The sequence below is a fragment of the Alligator mississippiensis genome, chromosome 10 (assembly GCF_030867095.1).
Source record: "Alligator mississippiensis isolate rAllMis1 chromosome 10, rAllMis1, whole genome shotgun sequence".
Lineage (NCBI taxonomy): Eukaryota > Metazoa > Chordata > Crocodylia > Alligatoridae > Alligator > Alligator mississippiensis.
In genome coordinates, this window is record NC_081833.1 from 70,072,551 (window position 1) to 70,096,678 (window position 24,128).

Consider the following 24,128-nt stretch of genomic DNA (forward strand, 5'->3'; position numbering starts at 1 on the left):
GAAAATGGATGTATACTCTATCTTCCTTCAAGCCAAGAAAGAGTTAAAAATCACAGGACTAAAGTATGTATGATAAGGATTAAAGATCAGCTAAGGTGACAATCTATGAGCTGGCTGCAGTTGCATTTTGACCTGTGCTCTTGAATATAACAGGAAAAAGCTGTTGCTGGTCCAGACAGAGAGGGGATCACAATAGACACATCAGCTCTGCAGAGGGCACCGTCTGTTTTAATTACAGCAGACATGGAGGTGATATTTGGTAGAAATATAGAAGAGCACCCAGAGCCCATAAAAGCACAGGTGAAAGGTAAGCAGAAGAAAAGCCGTTCCAAAAGGGGCAGGTGGTTTTGTGTGTTCAGTTATAACACTTGCTTCCTCCTGCCATGGTTGCACTAAGAAGGGTGGCTTGAGAGAGAACAGTGAATATTTGCCTAGATGATTTAGATCAGCTTTTATTTTTGTCTTATGGATGTTTCCATGAGGACTTTTCTTGAAAGCCAGTTTGAAAAGGATTCATAGAAACTTGTGCTGATGGATGTAGCCAAGGGACTGAGTTCAGTGATTTTATTCTGTGGTTTTATTTCTCTGCTGCAAGCCCTCTCTAGCCTATCTGTTTACTTTCTCAGCTGTGCCACTGACACGACATTTCCTGGAAGTGGAAAAAGCAACTTTTGTGATGCTGTCCTTAAATGCAAAGAGAAAGATGGACATGTCTGGTTTCAAGTTGTTCTGTTACAAAAAGGGCAAAGCAACCCAGGCAAAAGTGAAAGTTGGTGATTTCATAGAAAATTACTTTTTTTTCATGAGTGTACCTTTTGTGACGTCCTTTGAGCCACTATCGTGTATGTAGTCAATATGTTTGCCTTGACATGTTTTACCTTGCACAAGGGAGTGTTTGCAGTGCAAATGGGCGAGGACTATAGTGAGGTATGGGTTTGTTTGGGTTTTTTTTACTTTGTCATTTCATTTGGAAATGAGCAGTTCTGGTCAAAAAAGAAACTCTGGAAGAGCCCAAATCGGTGTAGAATGCCCTCTGGTTTTGGCTTGTGTTCTTCAGTGTAGAACAGGGGCAGGCAAAATACAGCCCACAGGCCAGGTGCAGCCCACCAGGCCATTCTATCTGGCCCACAAGGCCCCTCCAAAAAAAAATTATTACTGACCCGTGGCTGCCTCTCTGAAAGCCTGGCTTTCAGAGGTTGCATGCCATCGGACCAGGTCAGCTCTGTGGAGGCACCGAGCGAGATAGCATGCGACTGAACAGCTGGTGAGTGAGAAGGGGAGCTCTTGCCTGCAGGGCAGGGGAGGTGAGCGTGGAGTTTATGGATGGGTGTGGGCCCTTTGTCACATGCCACCCCACGATGGCGCACAGTGCCAGCCACCGGCGGCAGCAGCGGCAGCAGGTTGTAGGCCCTTGGGAGAGCTTATGGCCATGGCAGCGTGCAGCTCCAGCTGAGTCACCGGCTCACTGGTGCGCACCTCCAGTCCAGACCAGGCTGGCTTCATGCTAACGCATGGGGCTTGCGGCACTGCAGACGGGAGCCATGCACCGTTGGGCTGGGCCAAACTAGCTCCATGCCTCTACATGGAGCTGCCAGCTCCATGCCTCCACGTGGGGCTTCCATGTGCAGCACTCCAGTGGGGAGCTGCACATGGAGGTATGAAGCCCATCCAGCCCAATGGCATGTGGACTGGGAACTGTGGGGAGTTGCATACCATCGGGCCAGGTAGTCTCCATGCCACCACATGCAGATCCCCACTGGAGTGCTGGAAGCCGGAGGCACAGAGCCAGCCCAGCCCGGCCTGATGGCACGTGACTCCCGCCTGCAGTGCTGCCAGCCCCACGTGCTGGCACAGAGCCAGCCCGGTCTGGCTTGAAAGCATACACCAGTGGGCTGAGTCAGGTTGGCTCCATGCCACCATGTGCAGCTCTCGGGACTTAGCCAGAGCCACACACCGCCGGGTTGCACTGCCTGCCGCAGCCACGAGCACCCCAAGGGCCCGCTGCCTGCTGCTGCTGCTGCCAGCAGCAAGAGCTGTGCGCCATGGGGGGCATGTGGTGGGGGACCCCACACCCACCCACAACCCTCCCCCCACCCATTATGTTTTGGAGTAGGTAGGGTAAGCGTGATGTTCTAGCCGTGGTGGTCCAGAAATGATGCGAAGCAAGGATTTCTTAGGGTGATCTCTTTTATCAAACCAATTTTGTACCTGGGACAGAGTTAGACAAGCTTTTGAATACAAGGCTTTCTTCTTCAGAAGCAGAACATGCTTGAATGACAGGCTGGTTAGAAGTGTGTGACCAACTGGCTTCTTTTGCTGGGTCCAAACAGCCCAGCTTCCAGTGCTGTGGCAGTCATGAGGGGTGGTTGGGCTATGGCCTGTGAGCCAAGGTTACATATCGACTTTCCAGTGTCTTAAGTGGGTTTGGAGAGAGCACTATGGATCACAGTCATTGCTGCCACCCAAAAGCTGTCTTGGGAGACAGCACAACTTGCTGTTCTATTAGGCAAACATGGGTATTAGGTAAACACTCTTACTCCATAAGCTATTTATACTGAACTAGTTCAGCTTGTTTATACTAAATATACTGCTGAGCTAAAATTATATCTCTAACGCCAACAGGCTGGCTCTCTTGCAATATATCATTTCTTGAGCACTTACATTCCCCATGTGCATTTTCCTTTGCACTCCTGCCTCAATTATCTTTTCTTTGTCCTTTCTCCATGTATCTTCCACAGTATTCTTCACCATCTGGGTAATTCCAGGCCTGGAAGACCAAATCTTTCCTGACTTATGGCAAAAAGAAATCCTGTCAATTGCCCTGGAGCTTTGTGTTTGACTAAGATAAGGATTGGATCACAGAAAATGAGGGTTGGAAGGGACCTCAGGAGATCATCTTGTCCATCCCCGTGCTCAGAGCAGGACCATTGCCAACTGGATCATCCTAGGTTTGGCACTTAATATTTTCAGGATTTGAACACTTTCAATAACATACCATATTACCTGTTTCACCCAGAGCATAAACACGATGCTTACAAGGTCAACATTGGAAGTATGGTGTTGCACTGTGTGCGCCTACTCACCCGTATTATATACAGACTGCAACAGAGTTTGCCAGTTTAGTTGCACTTAATAAAGAATGAAAGCAGCTCTCTGCTCCTCCAACCCCACTATATGCCTTAACTGATACATTTTTGTCATCGGTCCTTTGCTTTCTGTTTCGGACACACTGCACTAACACATATGTTATGTACCTCTTCCTGGGAAAAAAGGTGTTTGGGTAAAGTGTGTGTCCTCTTACCCTCTCTTACCTATTTCTCTTTTCTTCTCGTTGTAATCCTGTACTGAACACACAACAGCTCAAAAGAATCAGCCTGTTACATGGTCTCTCAGAAAAGAGAATATTGTGGAACTCTGATAAGAACAATCAAATATGCATCTGTTGTTTGTATTATAGTTTTTCCCTCCATCTGCTACCCCCAAGGAATTTAAACCCAGGGCCATATGAGGGTGTGTATTCATCTGTGCATGCAATGTTAGTCAAGTAATCTTGGTCAGAATATATAATAGGCAGGGCTGGTAGCATTACCTATTATTAAAGTTGCCCAATACTTTCCAGTATAAGGCTCTGTTTTCAGATGCTAATCATTTTGATGAACTTGAAGCATTTGGGCTGGATTTTTCTATGCCTTGTGTCTGCCTTTTCATTGACTATTTCAATTTCATTAAAACCATTTCAGCTGCTTTTGAGAATCAAATGCGGAGACAATGTTGTTTGGCAGTGTTACATTCTGGTGACTTGTTGAACACTTTCATTGATCACATGTTTTGGAGGAGGGGCTTGGGATCTGGCAGAGGGATGGTCTTTGTGTTGAGCCTGGGGTCCCTATCAAATCTGCCCAAATTTGGCCAATATATACATTTTTGAAAAATTGCTGTCTACATAATGCTCAGTAGACATCTCTTAGATTTGAGCAGCTGAATTTCACTGTGCTGTATATACTACTGCCCAGGTCTGAGCAGGGCTTTCCCTGCAATTGCACCTCTTGAGTGCTGTGGGCTGTACGGGGCCAGGTCTGCGAACCGGAGATGAAGCAGAGGAACCCTCTCTCTTGTGCTCTCAATATCTGTATGTCCACGGCCTCACATCTGTGTGCCTGCTTTCCTAACTTGAACTTCCTAGCTGCTGCTTGTTTTCCTTTGCAACATTAATGATGCTCTCTTAATGTTATTGTTGTTTTCTGTGTAAAATATTCACTTTCTGATTTTCTGTGCGACTCATACTCTACCAGTTCTTACAACTTGCATTCAATCCTTGATAACATTTATGTATGATCAGTACAATATTCCTATTTATACTAAAAATACTGGCATTATTCGTGTCATAAAGCACTGCCATTGTGACACTTCATTACAGTATACTTATTTAATTACTGGAATAGATACTGGATTTCATCATGAAGGCTGCTGCATACCATTTGATCTATAAACTGTATTTATTTCTGGTAAGTCCTAGATTTTCCTAGTGTTAGTTGATCATAAATTTTAAAATGAGGGTACAGAAAGAAAATATTGTCCCCTGTCCTCCCTTTACTCCCCCTAACCATCACCCCCAGTCACTTGCTGATAATCTATTAAATTGTATTTAGGGAAGTTCATGTTTCAGTGTAGCATATACTTGAGACCACATTTTTGAGTGGGCATTATACAACGGGGTATTATACAAATTGTCCAAATCCTGTCATGTACTCATTAGTGCATCTGGTGGTCTAAAAGTGGCCTGTATTTCTGGGAAAATTGTCCTTCAGTTATGGAAAGCTGAAATGAACTATGTCCTAATACATGTCCTCTCTATTTACAGGGGAGATACCAAGCTGGCTGCAGGGGATTCTTCTTCGCAATGGTCCAGGCATGCATACAGTGGGAGAAACTCGCTATAACCACTGGTTTGATGGTTTGGCTCTCATACATAGTTTTACATTTAAAAATGGTATGCTTCTGGATAATATCAGAAACAGTTCAACCCACATTTGAACTCCTTAAAAGATCCATAATGTCTCTTTCTAATGGTGGTTTGACATGGTTTATAGTAACTGAATATTGAATAATTTCAGACTAGGAAATGGGTCCTGTAAAACATTTGCCTGGTTTTGTGTTCCTGTGAAAATCAGGCTCACAAGGCTCAGTTTGGTTAGTGAACAGCCTATGAAAGGGCAGGGTAGTGGCAGCTTTAGGCATAGCAGTCAAGAGAGAATGGATGGTTTTGCCAATTCCAGTGCAACTTCCCTTCTTTCTGGGGTGGAAGAGTTATATACCACAAGAACAGAATCATAGAATCATAGAAAATGAGGGTTGGAAGGACCTCAGGAGGTCACATCTAGTCCAACCCCCAGCTCAAAGCAGGACCAGCCCCAGCTACATCATCCCAGACAAGACTTTTCTAGCTGGGCTTTAAAAACTGCAAGGATGGAGATTCCACCACCTCTCTGGGTAACCTGTTCCAGTGTTTCACTACCCTCCTAGTGAGAACATTCTTCCTAATATCCAACCTAAACTTCCCTTGCTGCAACTTGAAACCATTGCTCCTTGTTCTGGTATCTGCCCCAATGAGAACGGTCCAGATCCATCCTCTTTGTAATCCTCCTTCAGGTAATTGAAAGCTGCTATTAAATCCCCCTCAGTCTTCTCTTCTCCAGACTAAATAAGCCCAGTTTCCTCAATCTTTCCTCATAAGTCATGTCCCTAGCCCCCAAACTATTTTTGTTGCCCCCCCCGAACTCTCTCCGATTCATTTGTCCACATCCTTTCTGTAGGGGGGCCCAAAACTAGACAGAGTGCTCCAGATATGGCCTCACCAGTGCCAAATAGAGGGGAATTATCAGTCTGTTGCACCAGCTACCCATTGTGCTTTTAGAAAAGCACAATGGAAAAGTTAGGTATCACAAATGCCCAGTTATGCCCTTTCTTCCAGCTACAACCCTTCTCCGCAGGGACAGCTGCTGTAAGGACATTGGATGATTCCTGTATCCTGGAGTAGTTTTTCTAGACCAGCTATCCTGGCTTCGGGTCAGTGTTGTGGTGGTGGGTCATACATACAGGCCTTGATTCATTGGAAAACTGAGCTTGGTAGGTACTAATCATAATATTGCCACACTTCAGTCCACCATTTGTTTCCGTCAAGGATATTTCATCCATTAAAGGGGCAGATCTTTCAGCCCTTCCTGAGACAGATTTCAATGGGAGTTGAGGCTTCTGAGGCTCTTCCATAGGATTAATCCTGTGTTACTACATCTGCAACAGCGTAATACAGAATATTTACATCATGGGTGAAATCCTGGCTGCTCTGAAGGCTAAAGTAAAATTCCTCTTGACTTTGGGATCAGCATTTCACTCTAGGGCAGGATTTCTGGTTGATGGGTCCCACTACAGTGATTTGGAAGAGATATAAAAGCAAAGAGCTGCATTTCTGCTTTATAGCTCCCTGGAAGAAATGGAGTAGCTTCTGTGTGTACTGTGCATCTGGGACTTATGCAGACTTCACCAGTACTCTTCAATCAACAGCTGCAGCACCCCATAATTCCCAACCAAATTAGGTAGTAATGCATTAGTAAAATTAGGTTTTTTCCAACGTGGGCAAACAGCCTGGTTTCACTGAGGTGTTAGTCTTCCTTTTGGGAACTTGAATCTAGTTATGACAGAAGGCAAGAGTGAAACTAGGCTACTGTGCTATTTAATTTGCAAATCAGGTCTCTCTTATGTATACTTAATGCACTTAAAAACAACCTTTAGATGAGCGGCCAAGCCCAGCTTGCCACACTTACATCATGTGAGCCAGACGTGGCTCTGGCGGGATATTGTCAAGAGACATTTCCTCCCTCCATGCATTTCCCTTTTATTCCACAGTTTTCCATAAAATAGGGAGATTGAATATTACTGGTGCGTTCGTCTGCTTTATCACACTGTGGGATCTTTTCCATTATGTCACGTATATAAGAGATTTTTTTTTTTACCTGTTTATCTTTCAGTTTCCCTTGCTGCGCCAGGACAAATTTTGTGAGAGATTCCAGACACGGGTCTCCTGCCTGCCCATTCCTATGCCTCTTAAAAACATTGCCATATAAAGAAATGGCCACACATTGAAACTACCAGGGTATTGCATTGCTTCCACAAACGGGACTCTGTCTTTTAACCGTCTAGGTGCATATGCATAAAGTAGTTTATCCACTAATTCCTTCAGGCATAGAAGGATACTAATTTTCACAAGCTGACACAAATGGGTCAGGAAAGATTTCTCCCCACCCTCCTGCTTATGACAGAAGACATATAGGTTATGGGCAACGCAGTCTAGCTGTGTAATTAAGCTGGGTGGACACAGCACTAATATAGCTCTACTGCTTCCCGTACCTGAGCTGGCTTGTTCAGAGCTAATTCAGGTGTCTCTACACACGGTACTGCATAGTGACATACCCACGTGTTGTGCCGCTGCAGGTAGCGTGGGCTGCTGATCAGACCTTTCCCTGTCTCTGCTACTGACTTCTTGTGTGATCATGGGAAAGTCCTTTCACCTCTGTGATAGTTTCCTTTCTATAAAACAAAGTTAGTAATCTGCTTCTATTTTAGAGAGGTGCTGTGAGGCATCCGTGTTCATCCAGTGTACTGTTGAGATGGCAAGGTGCAGCTTTACATCACCATATCTATCTGAATGGTGTAAATGCCAGTCATGGAGAGGGTGACTTTAGGAACAAATGGTTTGACTGGCTTAGAGATGGATTTAGTGACCTACCAGGACTCCATCCTTTCTAGCTGGCAGGCAGCCCTCAAGAAGAATTGGTGTGTGAGAGTTCAATTAAATGTTCTTTACAATGATCAAAACAACATGGATTATTTAAAGAAAAAGCCAAAGTTATTTTCTTTTCCATAAAGTTAAGTTTAATTTCTCTGTTTATCATAACCAACCCTGTAGAAACTTGAAACTGACCCTTAATTCTTCCCCTCCATCTTATATAAGCACATGCAGAAATGTGAATGCAGGTGTGTTGTTAAGGGTTGGTCTGTTGGCACTGTTTGTTTAAAATCCTCTTCCCAATGCCCCACACAAACCTTTTTCCTTGGTTTTCAATATTTTCAGTAAAAATGTGGGTCTATCATCTTTGGCAGCCCCTAAGTATGAACAATGTGAATACAACCCTGTGTTCCTTTGCAAGTTTTCCTGAAAATTAGGAATTGGTAGCCCAGCAGAGTGCATTGAGAACCTCTGCTTATCCAGAAGTCAGCTGGATGAGATTCTCTTGCAACTTCTTTTATCTGAGAGTCAGTCTGTCTTAATACACTGATAATTATTTTCCATAGCAAATTATGGAAGGTGTCAAAATACTGTATTTGTTCCTTGCAGGTGAAGTTTACTATAGGAGTAAGTACCTGCGCAGTGACACATACAACAGCAATATAGAAGCCAACAGGATTGTGGTATCAGAGTTTGGAACTATGGCTTACCCTGATCCATGCAAAAACATATTTTCCAAGTAAGCGACATTTTTCCCAATGAATGTCTCCATCCTATTTCTAACATAGAAGTGTTTCTCTTCACTCTGCACATACATACCTACTTTGAGATTTATTTTGCAAGATTAAAATTGTCCTATCCCTCACAATTCCAGGAGTTTAATTCAGGTGTTGGGGTTTTTTTTTAAATGAAAGGAAAATTAACCAGTGGTCATGTCAGAGGGACAATTCATCCATCACTTCCTTACTGAAAATGCTGTAAAAGTTAACAATATTGGATTGCCTTTCAAAATGTGGTGTCTGATTGCATGCAGAAGTATGCATGCTTGAGACAGGACCTGTTACTATGTATGTTCTCCACAGTGGCAGCAGGACTGGTCCTGTAATTAAATACATGCTTCTGCATACAAAAGCAGCAACTGTGTGTGTCCATTTCAGGATAGATTAAGAGCAATTTGAAAATATTGTGCTGGTTTGCTTCCCCATCAGCCAGTAGAGGGAGTGCTAGTTAAGAGATAAATCCACTTCCTTCCACTAGTTGTGCAGCATACTGGTCATATCCTGCTTTAAGGTAACAAATAGATCCATGATAACTTCAGCAATATGCTAAACGATTTAAATACCTGCTCTTCACAGAGCCTCATATGTTTATATTGCATCTCCTCCACAGAGCATTCTGCTATTTGTCCCACATCATTCCTGAGTTCACAGACAACTGCCTGATCAATATTATGAAAACTGGAGATGAATTTTATGCTACAAGTGAAACTAACTTCATTAGAAAAATTAATCCTCAGACACTGGAGACACTAGAGAAGGTAAAAATAAAAATGTATCCGTCCAGTTTGTCTGCTAACAAATACAGTTTCAGGCTGATCTTTCCAGCTGGGCTGTCAGGTTTAAGGAGGCCAAATATGACATAACTGGAATCAGGAAGGTTAAAGGGTGAGAACCAAAGAAGGATTTGGGGATCTCCAAGTTGGCACTATAACTATTAATTCCTAGGAACCTAGTCCTCAGGATGGCTAGAGTTAGCTGGGTAGGCTCCCTGTAGGGTGCAGAGAGAGATGCAGACACCTCGGCAAGGCAACCTACAAAACCTGCTTTCTGATGGGAGCTGCCTTCATCTCCCCAAAAGAAAACCTTTAGCACAGAAGTGTACGAGAAATCCCGCCCTTGCTAAATTAATGCAGCTGAAGTTGCTGACTTAGGGTCAGGTGGTTCAGTTGTAACATCACTTCCTCACGTGTTGTAGACTGAAATACCTTATGCTAGGTGAGTTCTAATTTCTTAGAAGTTTTCTAAGCTATGCAGAACACTGCTTTTAATTCCTTCTTTTCCAACTCTTAAATAGCTTGGAGACCTAATCTTTCATGAAATTTCCTGGACTGATAGCCCAATTGAGTGCAGTTGATTCAGTATGGGATGGTCAATAGCACAAATCCCTTTGATTATTACATGAATCTTCCAGTGTGACAAGATGGCCATTAGGACCAAGACTCATATTTCAGCTTCGTTGGCCTGTTCTGGTCCTGAATCAGTTAAACATTAACGTGCCTATTAAATCCCAGTGATTTCAGTGTTTGAATTTAAAGTTAGGACATTAATCCTTGGCTTCCCTGCCAAGAGAGCCTACTAGAGCCAAACAGAGGCGCGGTTTCTGTGATTTTGGCTAACATCGTTCTTTTCATGTTCTCCTTCTTCATCTCTGCTACCTGCTGTTCTGCGGTTTTGTAGGTTGACTACACTAAGTATGTAGCTGTCAATCTGGCAACCGCTCATCCCCATTACGACAGTGCTGGAAATGTTCTCAACATGGGCACATCCATAGCTGGCAAAGGGAAGACAAAATATGTTGTATTTAAGATTCCTTCCTCAGTGCCAGGTAAGAAATGGCTTTTGCTAGTGTTTTTTTTCCCCCTGCTGATGGGAAAAGGAGAAGTAATATGCCACAGATGCCCTAGAAAAATCACTATTTTTATGTACATATTGTTAATTTGTGCAGTTAACTCTCACTCGTCACTGTTAAGGTGACAAGTGGTGAATAACTGCATAAAAATACCATTTGAAAAGAACTGATCAGACCCAAGTTCATTATGAAGCCAGACTGGCTATTCAGAGTGGAGCAGTTTCATTTCAATCACTATCTGGTGGATGGACTGAACGTTGCAGTCTTCACGGGTGCCAAATTCCCTACCAAGCCTGAAGGTGGAAGCAAACAATGCCTCAATGGAAAGATGCACAGGGAACTCTCTGAGTGGCAACTTGCTGTATTCTGCCCCATATGGGGGAATATAATTGCATATAGCCAATGGTGAGAATTTGACATTCACTTGGGCTTGATTAAAGTCTCGTCTTTCTTTTTAAATTTGTGTTTAGAGGGAGAAAAGAAGAAATCTTGTCTGAAGCACCTGGAGGTGATGTGCTCAGTTCCTTCCCGTTCTCTCCTTCACCCAAGCTACTATCACAGCTTTGGAGTCACAGAAAACTACATTGTCTTCATAGAGCAGCCATTCAAACTGGATATTCCCAAACTGGCAACAGCCTACTTCAGAGGTGTCAACTGGGCTTCCTGCCTTTCCTTCCATAAGGACAACAAGGTACTTTTCTGCTAAGATATGAGCAATGGAGGAAGCCACAGCCATAGTTACTTTCACTCCCTCCTCATTCTTCCCTGCAGTACAATAAGCTAAACAGCTTCCCAGTGGACAACTTTATTTTCTCCTAATTCCACCCTCTATGCAGATGTTGCCACCTCATGCAACTAGAAATACCATAAATAAACCTTTGGTGCTGAACCTAATAGTATTTGACAAAGACCCCACACCAGCAAAGAAACTTTGCTTCTTTGAAGGGTCCAGATCACAAGGTACCATCATCATGGATCACCATGCTTTGAGAGCCTCATAGCTGTTCTTACTTTTTATTACACATTAGGTAAAAGAAACAGGCTCTTCAGCTGGGTCTGGATAGTAAACAGCTCTCAGTGGCAGTGTGGCTACATTTGTGCAGCAGCATAGGCAAGCAAAGTAGCTCAATGCAAGCTCATGAACCCTGTCACTCAGCAGTGCTAATTAGCCTACCCAAAGTGCCAGGTGGATGCAGCTACCCTACCCAGCGATAGTAAATGTAGCAGGTAGGCAAGGCCTGGAACCAGCCAGAAGGGAGCTTTTCCAGTTCAGGAAAGCATCTGGAGGGGCAGGTCAGTGGTGGGACTGCAGCATGTAACACTGCAAAGGTTCTGGGCTTGGAAGCAGGTAGGGACAGGCTGCTGTGATGGCACTGTCTAAGTCCCCAGGACAGCCTAGTCAGAAGAGTGCAGAAAGTAATTGAAAGCTGTCTTCATCCCCTCCCCTAGTCTGCACACATGCCATGTCCCCAACAGTGTTCCTGGCACTGCTCAGGGGTGACCGCTCTGGAGAACACTGCTCCTGCTTCTACCTACCAAACCAAACCAAACCAAACCAGGCAACGTAGCAGTGAAGCTGCTCTCAGGATGCCCATTTTAAGCCATCAGAGGGCACTCCTGGAGTGGCTTCACGGTCATACTTGGGGGTTTGGTATGTTTGAGCAGGAATGGATACGGAGGCCATGCTGAGGAAGGTGGTTCTATATTTCTTATTATTTTGTGGCACATCCTGAGGCTTGCACATACCATTTTTTTAAAGCAAATGAACTATGGTCTAGGTGGAAACATCTCTGCAATGTTATGCCAATTTAATGAATAACCGCTTCCTGCTGACTGACCCACATGTTGGTCATTTTTCAGACATGGTTTCACTTCATAGACAAAAAGACCAAAAAAGATATCTCCACCACATTTTATACTGATGCCATGGTCCTTTTTCATCACGTGAACGCCTATGAGGAGGACGGCCAGATCATTTTTGATGTCATTTGCTATGCAGATAGCAGCCTGTATGAAATGTTCTATTTAAAATACCTGAATGCAGAGTTTGAAGAAAACACCAAACACTTTTCCCTACCAACCTGCAAGCGATTTGTGGTTCCTCTGCAATGGGGCAAGGTAACATGACTTGCTTTTTAATCTGTTTTCTTTAAGCAATAACTTTGAATAAATGAGTAAGTGAAAAAACAGTGAAGTAGAGGTTGCCAGTCCTCCTAAAAATTTCTCATGTTGTTTTTTTAATTATACACACACTTTTTTTTTTGCATGTGTATTGGAGGAAAATGTGTATGTGTGATTCCTTTTCCCTCACTACATTTGCACAGACAGTGAGCAGATAAGGCACAGAAGGCGTATGCACATACATACATATATGCACACACACTCACAAATAAGGCCAGAGCTGAAGAACTTAAGTTACCTTAAAATCAAGTGCCCCAATGCTCTACTTTTAGCTGCCTGATTCTGAAGTAGGACCCAAAGCCCAAAGTTAGGCATGTAGGCTCACTGTACAATGTATGGGGAAAGTTAGACGCCGTAGAAAGGCAATTCACAGAATACATGCTCCAAATGGAGAGTTGCCGAGAGCTGGCCAGCAGGAATTGCTTAGCTTAAAGGTATTATTGAAATCATCCTTCTATCTCCAGACCTTGAGCCCCTGAGTTGGGGCTGCAGACAGCATCTTCCTTTCAGGGCCCATAGTCAAGAATCCACCCCGAGGGTAATCTCTACAAGAATTCTTTGGAAGATGTGAACCAGGCTCCCTTTTCTTTAAAGCAGGAGTAAAAAAGAAGGCAATGCTAGTGGTGTCCCCATCTTTCATATAACGATCGGGGGTCAGAGCACTCGGCCAGGATATGAGACCCACGTTCTATCCCGCGCTCACTCTGTGGGGATTTAATTTCATATCTTCCCTAATTCCCAAGCTATATCTCTAATTCCCATTCCATGAGAATGAAGCCCTGGGCAAAACTTGTCCCTCACTTCCTCTCCCAAAGTATTTTTTAATAGTGATTTTATGACAATAAGATATGAATACAGTGAGAGAATTGCCAAAAACAGGAGGAAGAGGAAGGGTCTCATCTTCCTGTATCTCTGAAATAGCTTAACTGATTCACAGCATTGCTTTCCAGGAAAAGAACTCATTCTACCTAGTGACCTGTCAGGCAAGCTTCAACCTGATGCAGCATACAGTGGCTGATACTGAGTATCTTGCTGCATCCTAAGAATTTGATTTTTATTGGTACCAGTTCTATAGCAACACAAGAGGATTGCTGTGGACCAACCTGTCATGCCTTCCCTGCAATTAAATACAATTCAGCAGCATTGTACTGAAATACTACGCTGAAAAATGTTAATGAAATACCCATGTGAACACTTGGTGGCTTGTTTAAAAATAAATATTAGTGCGCCTCAATCTTTTTTGAATGCCAGGTAGCACATTTGGTTGCATATGGTGCCTATTTAAAACAGTTCCTGCTTAGCGCAGCACATGGGCTGAATATGCACAAATTAAAAATGAAAAGCCATTTTTATTCTAGGGTATTTTGAAGGAGATAATCCCCCAACTGTCATGAAGTCAGGAGCAGTTGGCCATCTAACTCCCTTTTACCTGTTCTGAGAATCCCACCCATAAATAGTATATCATGAATAATAATTTATACCACTTCTGTAACAAAATGCCACCTGGGCACTTTTGTCAAATTTGACTCAACTTGGTTTAGATTCACTGGTTTATTAGAACACCAGAAAATTAAGGGTTTTTAGATGGAAACATTGCAGGTATAATATTGTAAAACAAGCACCTCTAAGAAGCAAGCTCTTGAAGTTGGATCACCCATTTGGTGCAAAATGCCTTATATATAATAAAATAATGCCTGATGAAAGTCCTAAATTAGAAATCCAATCCATCTTTTCAAATATCTTGAGTTTTTTAGCATCTCTCTCTCTCTCTCTCAGGATGCAGAAATAGGTTCTAATTTAGTCAGACTTCCATCAACTACTGCAACAGCCCTAAAAGAAAATGATGGTAGCATCTACTGTCAACCTGAAACAATATATGAAGGTGAGTTGTTCCTTAGAAATCCTGAAGTGTCTTTTCTTAAACTTAGGTTTGTTAGGATACAAGTATCTTTATTAAGTCTTAGTATTCTTTCTAAAAAAAACCCCAAACCGAGAGATTCCCTCCCCCCGTCCTCAACATTAAGTCCCTGATCCTGAAATGAGGATCTGCATGGGTCTTGGGCTTTGACTCGGTGACCTGATTGCTTCTATATGAATAACAAATGTAAGACTAATGGGCAGTGCCTATTTAAGGATCAGCTGTATTAAGAGCATATTATGAGGTCAAGATCACGGGTCAGATCTGAGACCTAGGGCTTAATTATGTAAGGTGCTGAGAGCTCTTCCTTCCAAAAAGGAAGTGGAAGCTTCCTACTTTCAGGTTCAGGCTCTGAATGTACATTTGGGAGAACTGAGTTTCCAATAACATCTGTTACAACCCCAAATTTTGAACAGTTTAGAAGGAGTTTAAGTCCTGATTCAGACTTTGCAATGATGCAATCTAAAATAATACTCCCTGCATCAACTCTTTATGTGAAAATGATTTAGCAAATTATTCTATAAAAAAATAGCTTTTTATGTATTGCTTTTATGCAGATAGTTTTGTTGAAGTACAAATGTTTTTACTTCTCCAGCTATTTTCCTTTAAGAGGGAAAAAGAATAGCATAAAAGGTATACATTTATCTGTTTACTTTGTGGTGAGGGAGACCCTCCAATTATCTTTTGACAGCTAAACAAGCATACTAGGTATTTATACACTTCCTTTCCTTTTTTGTGTCCTTGTGACAAGGTATTTAACGGAGTTCACAGATTCATTGGAATCGGACAGGCCATGCCATAAGCACTTTTGCTATGGCCTAATTTGAGATCTCCGGGCTGTCACCAGTGCACCTTAGCACCCACACCATCCCAGCCCAGTATTTGCAGACATGAGAAAAGTAACTGAACAGCAGTAATATAAATACACTGGGGTCTATGAGGCTGTTACTAACCATGAATGAAATGTTAGTGGTTTATGAACTCACAACCAACCCTAGCTGTACTATATTTATATCCCTGTTCAGTTTTTCAGAATGTATCCATATATCTCGATATGCAAGAGCTACCTTAGACACTGGCACGGTACATATATATTGGAGAGGACGTGTGTTTTCTCTTTGAAGAGTTCTTTTATATGTCAGACCCTTATTTTAATATGCCTTAGATGTATAGTTGTATTCTTTTCTCTTTGTTACCAACACACAAATTCCATTTTTCCTTCAGGAATAGAGCTGCCTCGCATCAATTACGACTATAATGGCAAAAAATACAGATACATCTTTGCTGCAGGAGTTCAGTGGAGTCCCGTTCCCACACAGGTATAATGTCTTTGTGTGCTTTATACCTGTGTAATATAAATGAAATTAAATAGTATGCACCTAGTGCATGGTGTGTTATTTCACCGAACCAACCCTACATGAGTTAATTGTGCCCTAATTGACATCCACGTAACTCTACTACAGTCTTCACAGTCTACTACACTCTGAATTGTGGTTCTGCTTTGTAATGTGACTCTTCTAAAGACAAACTTTTTTTTCCTTAAACAAGTTAAAGTTTGCTAAGTGGCAACCAGTGTGCTTTACCGCTCATATTTACAGACTACAACATTTGAAAGCAGAGGTGAAAAGTTGAAAGTGTGCGTAGATCTTACATCGCCCATAGGAGAAAAAATTGATCCAGAAAAATTGATTTAATTTAGTGTTAATCAGTTTGGCTCTGTTCTAGAGCTATGTCAACTTGGTACCAGCCTGAGACTCTGGACTGTTATCACCAAGTAAAAAAAATCATATTCATCACAACAGAGTCTCCATTCTGACCCACTGATACTTTTCAGGAAGTTTTCATTTAATTTCTGCTAGAGGACCAGCCGGGGAGAGAGCAAAAACCACATTTGTATGCACATGCCCCTGATGCCAGTTTCTAAAGACACAATCCCAAGAGCATAAATGGTTTTTAAAATGGAAAAATAACATTCGCTAAGAATGGGAGATATAGGTAAGCTGACTCTCAATTGTTGTTCATTCAGCAATATCTGAGCAGACAATTAAATACAGCCAGCAAACAGAACAAATTATTTCAACAGATTACAAAATACAGATGGATTTATTTATGATGCAATAAAATTTGTCACAGCATGTGTGACATTCGCTCAACCAAATCTGTACACTTGTGATGCCTAACAGAGGTCATTCTCCTTGACATAACTGAGGTTGTTGTGTCAGAAGGTTTATTTTATTTGTTATGCAAGAGATGAATCAATCGATGTTTGTGACATGTAACAACAGTGCAGCGTATAGGCCCAAGGCAGTGTCCCTAGGGTGCTGGCTCATCTTTGCTCAGATAGGAGAACTCAAAAGTAATAGGGACTGTAATTAATTTGAATACCATTACATTTTGTGTTGAGACTCCCTTCAAATTGTTGTTAAGAAGAGGAACTATATGACTTTATGTGTGCTGCTGTAGACAGTGTAACTCAACTGAATGTAAAACCAAGAAAAAGACCCTATCTTTTTTATGGGAGTTGGGTGGATCAGGCACATGGTCTTCCCTAAGAGCCTACCTCAGGTATTTACTGAGACATATATAGTACATGGGTGGAATCCTGGTCCCACTGGTTTAATAACTATTTAAACCATCACAGTGAACTGTTACTATTTTTTATGCTTGCCCTACTTAAGGTTTTTGAGACCACACCAAAAAGGAAATAATGGCTAAACCACAGGATGAGGAGCTGATCAGGTTGAGCTTTATCCTTACTTTATTATAAACTTCCTGACTGACTTTGGCCAAGTCACTCCAACCCTCCTGTGCCTCAGGCTCCTCCTTTGTAAAATGAGGGTAGTATTTATGCCATACATACGGCTTTCATGAAGCTTAATGAATATTTATGCACAGTTCTGAGGTCCCCAAATGAAAGGTGCTATTGTAAAGTAATGAAGCAGTATCAATTCCTGCTTTGCCGCCTTCTCAGTGTAATGGTTTCCTCTTAAAGGAAAAACAAAATTCCACGTTTATGCAACCACAAATATAACTTTGGAGCCTAAAACGTCACATGCTCCTGCTTTGGTATGCCACAGCGAGCATCCCATGTTGCTCCTTGACTCTCACTACTGGCTCCCAACACTACTGGGTTATATGTTACATAACTTTGAAGTAAATGGCTACAATGAAGGGTGAAATATTGTGTTTGTCTTTACAATTTAGATAGTAAAAGTGGATGTACTGACAAAGAAATCCCTGACCTGGAGGGAGGAGCACTGCTGGCCGGCTGAACCTACCTTTGTCCCTTATCCTCATGCAAAAGAAGAGGATGATGGTAAGAATGCTGCTCCAACAAATGGGGGACAACACTTCTATCAATATGTGTAGCACTTCACAGTCAGGATCAAAGACAATTAAGATGTGTCCAGTTTTGGGCCCCCCCACTACAGAAAGGATGTGGACAAGCTGAAGAGAGTCTAGTGGAGGGTTACAAAAATGATTTAGGGGCTGGGACACATGACTCCAGAAGAAAGGCTGAGGGAACTGGGCTTATTTAGTCTGCAGAAGAGAAGACTGAGGGGGGAGTGGATGGCAGCCTTTAACTACCTGCAGGGTGGTTACAAAGAGCTGGACCGTTCTCAGTGGTGGCAGATGACAGAACAAGGAGCAATGGTCTTAAGTTGCAGCAAGGGAAGTTTAGGTTGGATATTAGGAAAAACTTTCTCACTAGGAGGGTGGTGAAGCACTGGAACAGGTTACCCAGAGAGGTGTTGGACTCTCCATCCTTGGAGGTTTTTAAGACCTGGCTAGACAAAGCCTTGGCTGGGATGATGTAACTGGGGCTGGTCCTGCTTCGAGCAGGGGGTTGGACTAGATGTGACCTCCTGAAGTCCCTTCCAACCCAAATCTTCTATGATTCTATGAAAACTCATAACTTTAATAGTTTCATTATCTCTGACCCCAGTAAGAAAAAGCAAAGAAACAATGGGCAAATTGAGCTTTTGTCTACTCTTTTAAAAGGAAACATCATCCAATAAAACCCTCTGGACATTTCATGTTGTCCCCTGGAGCCCACACTGAGGGATTTTTAAAGCCGGTAGAGTGGTCTTGGAGCTTGATTCTCTTTATTACTACAGACCATTGCCAATGTATGTAGCAGGATTACAGTCTCCCATGTAATCTCTAGCCAATCCTGATCTGGACTGACCACCAGTAAAGGTGAATGGGAAGTTTGGTCTCAGGGGCTCATTAAAATCAGAAGCTTTCCTGTTGAAATTTCCAGCAACGTGGCTAGTTGTGATGTGAGCTCTCCTCCAGGATACAATTAACTGAGGCCACTATTTTGGTGTAAGTTTATTCCTTAGCACACACTATGCACACCCAGCAACAAGTACAGAACTGAGGTATTCATTAATGGGTGTGTCTTTTATCCTGTTCTCAATTCCATGCTCCTTAGGTATTATTTTATCCTCCATTGTGACATCAGATCCCAGGAAAGCACCGTTTCTGCTCATCTTGGATGCTAAAACTTTCACAGAGGTGGCTCGGGCCACAGTAGATGTAGAACTGCATCTGGACCTACATGGCATGTTTGTACCCGAGAAGGATCTGAAGAGCCAGGAGGACTGAAAGCAGTGTCCATTTCGTTAGCTGGACATCCAAATGAGACAACCCACCTACAGAACCTCGGGAAATCCCTCTTTTGTCATGTGGGAAGGACCATTATATTATGACCAAGCTCTTCTATAAAGTAACTTTTCACTACAAATAATAGAGATGGGCACAACTGGCAAATAACTACTAGGTGTCAACATATAAATAGGACAAACTCCAAATATTTCTCTTGCTCTCCCCACCACAGAAGTTGTGTGCAGTTTTGTGGAGCGTCCTGTTTCCGCCCATATATCATACGAACTAACTCATACACAATGGATGTTTGAGCAAGCAGAGGTAGTGTACTTACAGTGCTGTACAGCAGAGGGGCTCAACCCCCATCCAATGGTCAGATCTGGCCCATAGAGCCATGTAATCCAGCCTACAGGTCTCCCCACAAATCTGGAAATTTGGCAGTGGGGGAGTGGTGGCAATTAACACTGCCATCACTCCCCTGCTGCCAAATTTCTAAGCCCCACATGGATGGACCAGCCCTGACCAGGCCAACCTCACATGGTGGGATCGGGCCCCGTCTCCATGTGGTTGGATCAAGCCAGGGCCTGATGTAGCCACATAGGAACAGCCCAGCCGGGGTTCAGTAGAGCTGGCCAGGAACAGGCCTTGGCTGGGCTGTTCCCATGCAGCTGCATTGAGTCTTGATTGTGCCTACAGATTGGATCTGGTTGATGGACAGACCTGGCACTGCTCATCTGGCCTGTGGGCTGAAAAGATTGGGCACCACTGGTGTACAGTGTGACTTTTGGGTTTTGCAACACACACAGATTGCTTCAGGTCTGTTTAGGATGGTCAAAATTTCCCCTGTCAGAAATCCTGACATTTGTCTATTTGTCATGAATCATTTGTGCCATCACTTTATTTAAGGTCCCTTCTGATCAAAATGAAACATTCAACTGAGCTGCTGCAGCTTTCTAATCAAAAGCCCTGAGAATTTCACTTTATTCATCATCTTGTAACATTTATAGGCTTGCGGGTATTTTCCCCCTTTTTGCAATTAAGACACTACAGCCAGATGAATTTATTGCAAATCTAACATGTTTTTGTATCACATTTAACTATTTTAATGGTTTTCAGTTTTAACTGTACCAACCTTTGAACTGCATTTTCCCTTTCATTGTATTGTCTCAAAGTAAGTCGTTGAGCTCTCTACATATAGTGTCAGTGTGCATGCTGGTAGGAATAGTTATGATACGAGCAGAGATCGGATGCTGAAGTTTAACAAGTTACATGTTTTAGAGTATCAGACCTAACTTAGGCCCTATCTGAACTAAAGAAAACCTATATTTTCTGTCACTGTTGTATTTAGGCGTTTGTACTATGATCTGCTTAGGAACATGCAGAGTTTGGTTTGTGGTTGCTGTTTTGGAAGGGATAGACATTTGCTAATGTCCCTTAAAATTCAGCATCATTCATACTTGCAACTTTAAGGAAGATTTAGAATACTGGTGCCCCAGAGCATGGGCATGTGTGGTTGGTTTGTTATGTGAATGGGCCCCAGAAGCACAAGTTTTTCTAAACTTGAGAATTATTTTCTTTAAGAAGTGTGACCCCTGGGTCCTTATGCAATGATTTATCTTACCACTGTAGACATCTTTTGCAAATGTATTTTTAAACTTGTGTTCTTTCCACTCCAATTACCTATCTCTCTGGCTTGATACTTGTCTGACCCTCCTCACCCTCATATCTGCATACCTCACTATCTTTAACTTAGTTATCCTTACAACACTCCTATGAAGCAGCATAATAATATTACCTACATTTACAGATAGGAAACTGAGAACCAGATCAAAATTACCAGGAGTGGTAGATACTTGTCTCCACCGTGAGAGACCAGGGTTCAATTTCTAGACATATATATATTTCCTGCCTCAGGCCAGGAGTTGGGCTAGATGACCTGTGGAAGTCCCTTCTGGCTCCATGACTCTATACTCTAAATTATCTCATAAGAAACTGGCCTTTAGTAAACTACCCAGGACCACACGAGATATTTGTGATACAGAAGGAATTGAATCACCCTTCCTCAGTCCCTACTTGAATTCTAACCAGTAGATTTCCCTGCCTCTACTTAAGTATTTATAGCTGGCAATCTACATCGTAAGTATAGGGAATGTACAGTATATGTCACAATACTCTGAACCTAGATTGTACATTAAGCAATTTGGAGCATTCAAATATTTGCATACATTCAAATGGATTTCCTCCATAAAATTTAGCTTGTCAACATGATGTGTGGATATGAAAGGCCTGTTGAAAGTTTCTGGGTTAAGGTTAGAGGGGATAGCAACAAGGGTGATGTGGTGGTGGGGGTCGGCTATAGACCACCAGACCAGGAGGAAGTGGTGGACGAGGCTTTCTTCAGACAACTAGCGGAAGTTTCCCAATCACAGGCCCTGGTTCTCATGGGGGGACTTCAATCACCCTGATGTCTCCTGAGAGGGCAATACAGCAGTGTGCAGGCAATCCAGGAAGTTTTTGGAGAGCATTGGAGGCAACTTCCTGGTGCAAGTCCCGGAGGGACCAACTAGGAGCTGTGCTCTTCTTAACCTGGAGCTCACAAACAGGGATGAATTGGTGGGGGAGGTAGAAGTGGATGGCAAGTTGGGTAGCAGTGACCATGAGATGACTGAGTTCAGGATCCCGAGGAAAGGGAGGAGAGCAGCAGAGTATGGACCCTGGACTTTAGAAAAGCAGACTTTGACTCCCACAGGGAACTGATGGGCAGGATCCCCTGGGAGGCCAGCCTGATGCGGAAAGGAGTCATGGAGAGCTGGCTGTACTTTAAAGAAGCCTTACTGAGAGTGCAGGAACAAACCATCCCAATGTGCAGGAAGACTAGCAAGTATAGCAGAAGACCAGCTTGGCTTAGCAGGGGACTCTTCAGTAAACTTACAAAAAGAAAGTATTGCTTGAGCATGCAGGGACAAAGTCAGGAAGGCCAAAGCGCAATTGGATTTACAGCTAGCAAGGGATGTGAAGGGTAACAAGAAGGGTTTCTGCAAGGATGTTAGCAACAAGAGGAAGGGCAGGGAAAGCGTGGGTCCCTTACTGAATGGGGGAGGCAGCCTAGTAACAGGATGCAGAAAACGCTGAAGTACTCAATGCCTTTTTTACCTCAGTCTTCATAGGCAAGGCCAGCTCCCAGACGACTGCACCTGGCAGCACAGTTTGGGAAGCAGGTGAGCAGCCAACAGTGGCAAAAAAAAGGTTAGGGACTATTTAGAAAAACTAGATGCATACAAGTCCATGGGGTTGGACTCAATGCACCCAAGAGTGCTGAGGGAGTGATGTGATTGCAGAACCACTGGTCATTATCTCTGAAAACTTGTGGTGATTGGGGAGGGTCCCATGATTGGGAAAGGACAAATATAGAGCCCATCTTTAAGAAAGCAAAGAAGGGAGATCTGGAGAACTACAGACCCATCAGCCTCACCTCAGTTCCTGGAAAAGTCATGGAGCAGATCCTCAAGAAATCCATTTCTAAGCACTTGAGGGAGAAAAACATGATTAGAAACAGTCAGCATGGATTCAGCAAGGGCAAGTCATGCCTGACCAACCTGATTGCCTTCTATGATGAGATGACTGGTTGTGTGGATGTGGGGAAAGCCATGGATATGATAGACCTTGACTTTAGCAAGGCTTTTGATGTGGTCTCCCACAGCACTCTTGCAAGCAAGCTAAGGAAGTATGAGTTGGATGAACTGACTGTAAGATGGATAGTAAGCTGGCTGGCTCAATGGGTTCAATGGCTCAAGGTCTAGTTGGTGTTCACACTGGATTTGTAACCCAGATACCTTGTTCCAGGCAAACCCAAACGCTAGACCAACCATGACCTTTCCATTCAATAACAGGCAAATTTTATTGATACACAGTGATAACAAAAAAGAATAATACAAGCAGTTCCCCTCAAGTTCCCCTCTCAGGGAACCTTTTTTGGGGACCCCTCTAGGGAACCCTTTGCTGTTCTAAAGTCCCTTCTTTTGTATTCTTTCCCCCTCCTGATGACTCTCAATCCATGATTATTGCTGATTGGTATTTCCGTGGTTGTCATATTGTCCACGTTCTGTCCTGTCAGCGTATTCCTTTGTTTCACAAGCCTGTCACATGCACACATTCTAATTTGGGCTTTCCAGATCTCCTAATTTGGTCTGTTCCCCCAAAACTGGAACCTCAGGCCCCCACTCTCTTGGGCCTTGTGAGCTGATGCCACCATATCTCATGTTATGGAACAATATGCCCACAATTTCCCAGGCTATGTGTATATCCGTTGGCCTTGTATTAGAAACTGTCTGTCTTAAAGGCTGTAAGAACTGTGCAGCTGTGTGACCCAGCCTTTAGAAATCAATTAAACTTTGCTGCCACCCTCGACTATTGTTCTAATACAAATATATATATTTACCTACAAATCAAGTCCCAAAAGAAACCTCTAAATACCATTTTCTAGCCACCAGTTGGCAGCTGGTATCAAGTAGAGTGCTCCAGAGGTCAGTCCTTGGGCTGGTTTTGTTCAACATCTTCATTAACAACCTGGAAGATGGCATGGAGTGCACCCTCAGGAAGTTCACGGATGACACCACGCTGGGGGGAGTAGTAAATACTTGAGGGAAGTGATTATTCCCCTCTATTCAGCACTGGTGAGGCCACATCTGGAGTACTGTGTCCAGTTTTGGGCCCCCACTACAGAAAGGATGTGGACAAGTTGGAAAGAGTCCAGCAGAGGGCAATGAAAATGGTGAAGGGGTTGGGGCACATGACTTCTGAGGAGAGGCTGAGGGAATTGGGCTTATTTAGTGTGCAGAAGAGAAGACTGAGAGCAGATTTTATCTCAGCCTTTAACTACCTGAAGGGTGGTTTCACAGAACAAGGAAAAATGGTCTCAAGTTGCAGTAAGGGAAATTTAGGTTAGATATTAGGAAAACTTTTCTCACCAGGAAGGTGGAAAAGCACTGGAATGGGTTACCTAGGGAG

At 43.1% G+C, this 24,128-nt stretch overlaps 1 protein-coding gene across 1 annotated transcript; it reads left to right on the top strand.

Annotated features, from left to right (window-relative positions):
* The first annotated feature begins 213 nt into the window (after window positions 1–213).
* Window positions 214–23,510, top strand: BCO1 (beta-carotene oxygenase 1). Its single transcript, XM_014609253.3, has 11 exons — window positions 214–307; window positions 4,862–4,990; window positions 8,393–8,522; window positions 9,173–9,320; window positions 10,240–10,387; window positions 10,882–11,102; window positions 12,272–12,529; window positions 14,369–14,474; window positions 15,735–15,829; window positions 17,715–17,826; window positions 18,949–23,510. The coding sequence occupies exons 1-11, from the start codon at window positions 244–246 to the stop codon at window positions 19,119–19,121; spliced, it is 1,584 nt and encodes a 527-aa protein (XP_014464739.2). The 5' UTR covers window positions 214–243; the 3' UTR covers window positions 19,122–23,510.
* Window positions 23,511–24,128: the final 618 nt, after the last annotated feature.